The sequence below is a fragment of the Lactuca saligna genome, chromosome 2 (assembly GCF_052625555.1).
Source record: "Lactuca saligna cultivar CGN05327 chromosome 2, ASM5262555v1, whole genome shotgun sequence".
NCBI classification, from domain to species: domain Eukaryota; kingdom Viridiplantae; phylum Streptophyta; class Magnoliopsida; order Asterales; family Asteraceae; genus Lactuca; species Lactuca saligna.
Window position 1 is genome coordinate 192661585 of NC_136418.1, and position 6112 is coordinate 192667696.

The 6112-nt window shown below is 35.1% G+C and overlaps 1 protein-coding gene across 5 annotated transcripts; it reads right to left on the reverse strand.

Moving 5' to 3' along the window:
* Positions 1-1175: 1175 nt before the first annotated feature.
* On the reverse strand, positions 1176-5115 carry LOC145028687 (uncharacterized). 5 transcript variants are annotated; one of them, XM_078977442.1, is made up of 8 exons: positions 4972-5115; positions 4068-4825; positions 2450-3567; positions 2247-2363; positions 2015-2177; positions 1821-1937; positions 1612-1725; positions 1176-1530 (listed from the first exon to the last, which is right to left on the reverse strand). In XM_078977442.1, exons 2-8 carry the CDS (start codon positions 4801-4803, stop codon positions 1430-1432), a joined length of 2466 nt encoding a protein of 821 aa, XP_078833568.1. In that variant the 5' UTR covers positions 4804-4825; positions 4972-5115; the 3' UTR covers positions 1176-1429. The 5 variants fall into 5 exon arrangements, with proteins under 5 accessions (XP_078833568.1, XP_078833567.1, XP_078833565.1 ...); XM_078977441.1 differs by having other exon boundaries at positions 1176-1527; positions 2247-2369; XM_078977439.1 differs by having other exon boundaries at positions 2247-2369.
* Positions 5116-6112: the final 997 nt, after the last annotated feature.

Below are 6112 nucleotides of genomic sequence, written 5' to 3' on the forward strand. Positions count from 1 at the left end.
GAACTTGCTTCTTATTCATATATCCAAGACATTCAACCTAGATTCACACTTAAAATGTTTGATGTTATATTATACAATATGATACTAAAACATGAAAGTGTTGTTATATGTCCGGTACATGATACTAATCTCCCCCACCGAAGAAGAAGTATATACATATATGATTTTGGAATTGTGCGACTCAAAAACTCACCACTAACTTCGAATGAATCTTGTTGATTGCATCGAGCATCCTACATACATTCGCTAGATAACTATGGTTTTTTTATTTATCGCATTATGATTTCGATAATTGTTTTTAGGTTTTAAATTTTCATTTGTAGTAGTGTGTTTTTTTTAATTACAGGTTATTTTTTAACTTTCGGTTTATTTATTTAATTTTAAGTTAGTATATTTTTTTAATATTTTGCAAATAGAAAGTTATATGGGTTGTAATAGATTGCTTGTGTTCAACAACAGAAAAATATAAAAGTAACTAAATAAAATAAAATAATAAATATAGAAGTAATAGATTATTTGTGTTATACGGGTTGTAATAGATTACTTGTGTTATATGGGTTATAATAAAAGTAACTAAACAACTGAAGTTATATGGGTTGTAACTACACAGCTGAAAGTTAATATGGGTTGTAATAGATTACTTGTGTTGAAAGTTGAAAAATATAGAAGTAACTAAATAAAATAAAATAATAAATTAAAAAAAATTAGAATAAAAAACAACAATTTGGGCATAGGATGCAAGAGAGTTGGATGGTTGAAGAAGATAGATTATCTCCAGCTTAATTGTAAATCGTGTACATAGTTTCTTACCGTATCGAGTCTTTAACCAACTAGAGGAGTCCTCGGAAACTGGCTAGACTAGTTATTCAAAATGGTGCTTTTCTTTTTAACCAATTAAAATGTTTCTTTTCAACTTTCTTTTATATTTACTTGTGTCCCAAGTTTTTTAAATTTTCTTTTATTTTATACAATTTTTTTATAACTTTTTCTAATATTTCAACTTACGGAAAATACGTTTAGATTGATTAAAAATGTCATCTTTTTTATAAAACAAACACTTATGTCATGTCTTTTAAAAAATAAAAATTGATCGACACGCATCATTTCCGAAAAGCATAAATAAAAATGGAAAAGGAAAGTAACAAGTATTTCCAACGGGTAGCTACTACACTACAGACTACAAGGGGTTTGGTTTTATACGTCCCAAAAGAATAATATTATACAATAGTTAATGCAAACAAAACATAGCAAATGACACAATACAGCAACCCGACCCAAGTTGAAAATTAAATTTGAAACTTTATACATATTTTTGGTTTAGAGATGTATTATTAAGACATAAAGTATTAACTATTAACAGGTGGGTATCATGGTACGATACTTATTTATGTATGTACATAGTACATGGCTGCTTAGGAAGTGGCGGTTGTTAACTTAGGCGCCAACTAAAGTCATCTTTGAGTATGTGTTCCCAATCTGAGCCCCCACTCCCCACTGCTTCTTCTTCTTCTTCTTCTTGTTCGTCTTCTTCTAAAAAAAAAAATCACACAAGCAAGAAATTAAACGAGCCTTTCAGACTTTGATAAAAAGTTGGTTGCTTGCTTTCGTTACCTTCATCATCGTGGACACAATCTGTTACTTGAAGTGAATCGTTATTATTAGCATTCAACTCCCCTCTGAGTTTGAGAATGCTCAATCGGTCCATGACCCAAGGGTCAATAATATCTGCATCGTTCATATAAATAAAAATAATCATATATCAGATTTATGATTTATTCTGCTGTCAGGTATGTAATAAATTACAGTGCCTTGGGGGCCACCTGCAACAGGATTTGGGTCTTCACGGCGCTTGAGGATATTGAAACGGGCCATCACACCAGCTTCAACATCATCATCAATGACTGTGATTTCCTTTTTTATGGGAGAGGCAGCAGCATCTGATGATGAAAAACTCTTTTATCATATCAAGAAGCAACACAGACAGACAGGGTTTTGATACTACTACTTAACCTACCTGTTGATTTGTGTGTCTGTGTCTTCAAACGCTCAAAGCGGGATCTAAAGCTTAAGGAGCAGAGCTCTGCTTCGGCTTCAAGCCACAGATTTTTATACAACGACAGGGTCTCCGTCACCTTCACCTCGCATTCCACATTCTCAGCAAGTACCTTTTGTATGGCCTGTTGGAGTTCAGCTTCAGCTTATATAATAATTTATAATAATATAGCCAGAGTTGAGAGAGACACTACTACCTTGACCATTTTATGATCTTTTGGCCGATCCACATCCTGAGAAGCATGCTCTGGCAGCAATTTCTCCACATTTTTACCAAAACCATCATCATGCAATATGGTTTCATTCCTCATCTGCAACTACTTTCCCTTCCCTTAATTATAAACCATATAAACAGATATGAGAAGCATGTATGACTATGTATTGTATTGTACTGTACCTCTTGAGACATATTTGATGTGCATGTCTTCTGCTGCTGAGTTGGTGAGGTCGCTTTTGACATGCAGACACCAAGATTGTGAATCACACGATCAAGGGCCTCGCGATCATGCTCCTTCAGTGCAAATTCATCATTTGAACAGTGAAGTAAAAGCAAATCCGACAGATCATACAGCGATTTCACAACACCACTTGCATTCACATTTTTAGGCGATAAAATAACATCCATCTCTGGAGGTGTTGGTAACTTCAGTTTACTTGACTCCTTCTTTGGTTTAATGTTGTTATCAACAACTCCTCCTCCGTTGCTAGGTTCGGAAGAATTCACCACAACCACCTCAACAGAGTCTTCTTTCCTCTCATTTGTTTCGTCCACACCATTCCCTGTTTGTAGCTTCTTCATAGGAGGTTGAGGTGATTGGGATTCAAATGGTAGAAACTGAGACTGAGAGGCAGGAGCTCCTTTCCAGCAAGGAGAATCCTCAGCAGGGTTATGATGATCAAATTGTTCAAAAGAATTTGCACTGATTTTTACATTTCCGGTGGTATTGATATCAGGAACTTGAGCTTTAAACTCAAATTTCAGTTGATCACTCGCAGACATGTCTTCTTTTGTTGTTGAGGAAGGTCTTCCTATTTGAAAGCTCAGCTGGTTTGGAGCCAAGAAACTCCCACCCGATAAGGATTGCTCCTTTTCTTTCAAAACATCATTGATGTTCAGAGCTGAAAGATTGCCAATCTCCAAACCTTTTGATGAAACTGCAGGAGCAGGAGGCTTGATCACAAGGGCAGATGATTTTGTTGTGTGATCATCAAACATATGGTATCTCTTCTCATATGGGTTGGGGTTGTATGAGTTTTGGCTGTTCCAGAGATCTTCAGGAGGTTCAGGTGATTGTATTAATGGATGAGATTCAGAAAACATAGGAAAGGCTCTAAACGTTGATCCTCCTTTTGACAAGTCATTAGGATCAAGGCTGTGATTAGTTGCATTTGCAGAAAATGATGCAGCATCTGACTTTCCATGCCCACTGTTGTTTGCTCTTCTTATAATATCAGCATAATAGAATAGGCTAGGATCATCTTTGCTTTTGCTTGAGCTCTTGTTACCATAAGCTCCTGCATCATCAAAGGGAATTTCATATCAACTCTCAAACAGGGTCAGGGTGGCTGACTTCCAATTCTAGCAAGAAAAAATTATTTAAAGCAAAAAGGATAGCCTGGAAATCAAACAAAGCCCATGCGAAACAGACTTGTAAACTTGTTGTTGTAACAATGAAAACAACTTCACTGGAGGTTTTTGAGTCGCTCTAGAAATAAAACCTCTTTGCAGTAGCTTTTGATTTTAGTAAAACTGCTTATTTTCATAATTCATACATGAGTGCTATTCAGTCTCAAATAAGTCCTCCAATACTCCTACTCAAAGTCTGTACAAAAGAATAAATGGGCTCTACATTTCCTAGATTTATGAGGGTCGACTGTTGTTGAGAAAGGAGTAACCTTGTCGATTTCTCAAACAAGCAATAATGATGCAAAAGTACAGAAATTAGAAATCCATATAATATCAGTAACCACAACAAAGAACACCTAACAAGAAGAGAAGAGAGAAGAAACAATACCTTGATTAAAATAGTTATTATAAGCAGCAAGGTTGGCCTCCTCTGAAAAAAAACTGTCATCTCTTTCAATTTTTTTCACTTGCTTTCCCTCGGGCAGTCCAGTACTCCAAACACTGTCCTGCTGCGGGTTATACTCCAATCCAGACAAGCTTCGGGTATAATCAACTTGGGAGGTTTCATCACCATGCCCGTGAGCAAGCCCAATCCCAGAACTAGACAGCAAATCGTAGCCGGGCTCACTAAAGGTCACCAAAGGAATATCATCATTGTTCACCGAAGAAGAAGAAGCATAAGGAGGATAGAATGGTTTTGCTTCGCTGAGATTATAAGAGAAGGAATCAGCGACACGCTTTGTTGGACTAGGGTATACAGCAGACCAATGGGGCCGACCCGGAGTTATCTGCTCCAATCCATGTTTACCATTAGAGTTCAAACCAGACCAATTACCAGCGGTTGGAAGATTAACGGGCTCCGGAATCATGTATCTGGAATCGTTTAAAGGGAGAGTAGTTGTCCTTCCCGAATCGGCCAAAAAATCTTGTCTACCAGTTGAGGAGTGCCAAGAGGAGGTGAAGGGTACTCCATATGATGGATCATTGAAATGGGAAATTGAGTTTGAATTTAGGGCAGGTTTGTTGTGGTTAGATCGATCAACAGTAAAAGGTGGAGCTAAAGGTGACAAATTTGAGGACGACGAAGATGACGACGATGATCCCAAATACCCTAAACCCATCATCTTTTCTTCTTCTTCTTCTTTTCTGGACAATCAAACCGAAACAAGAATCGAGTTTCACTACTTATGAAAATCAACAAGATAAACCATAAATCAAAAGGGAAAGAATACGATAAATCGGCAAGTAAAAGGGAAAGATTTTTTTTTTAAAGGTTGAGTGTTGGAACATACCAGTGAGAAAATCGAGGAGACCGGAGGCTGGCGAGTCGACGGTGGGCTTTTCCTCTTTCCCTTTCCCCTTTTCCTATTCCAATTCAAAGTGAAAGTGTTGTGTGGTTAGTTATCACATTCACATCCTTTCTTCTTTTTTCCTTCTTATTGGTGTTTGACTTGTATTTAATTGCGTACGGGTCCTTCAACATTTTGCTCTTGGACGAACGTGCACGATATGTGCAAATATATTTGTTTACTACCTCGTGTTACCATATTTTTTTTATTGTATTCTTTTGGAATAATGATTTAAAAGGGTAATTAATTTTCAATTTTGTTCATATTTAATTATTAATTTTTTTTCGTTATTTATTTTGTCACTGAACTATTAAAATTGTTCACATTTTACCCAAAGTTTAATGACTAAATGTGTACAAAATCGAAAGTTCGTTTCCCTCTTAAAAAGTTCAATGACTAAATGTAAACAAACTTCCTCTTGTATTATGTTTTAGCAAATTATTTATTTTTGTTAAATTTTAACAACATTTGTTGATGAAGAAATCTATGAAATAAATAATAAAAAAACAAAACCCCGAAAAATATATTAAAAAACGAAAAACCAAAACCGAAATAAAAAACCAATGGTTTGATATTTTCCAAAATAAAAAATCAAAATTTCCAATCTGATTTTGATTTTACAAAAATTCAACTTTCGAATTTCCATATCTAAATCCCTTCCCCTTTTTATAATCGAAAAATGATTATAATACCAAAAAGGAAATGAGAATGCGCTCAATTCGAAAATTTTCTATCCAAAACTCCCTCATAATACATGGCATAAACATTTTGTTTCAATCCAGAAAATCCAAAAAAATCTTCAATTTTTAGTTTCATTCACGGACCGCCTTTGACGGAATTTTGAAATTGACAATTTCTACCCAAATTTTTGGATTTTCCGGATTGAAGCAAAATGTTTATGTTATGTGTTAATTGGGAGTTTTGGATAGAAAAATTTCGAATTGAACGTTTTCTCATTCCCTTTTTAGTTTTATAATCATTTTTCGATTATAAAAAAGGGGGGAGATTTAGATATGGAAATTTGAAAGTTGGTTTTTTGTAAAACAAAATCAGATTGGAAATTTTGATTTTTTATTTTGGAAAA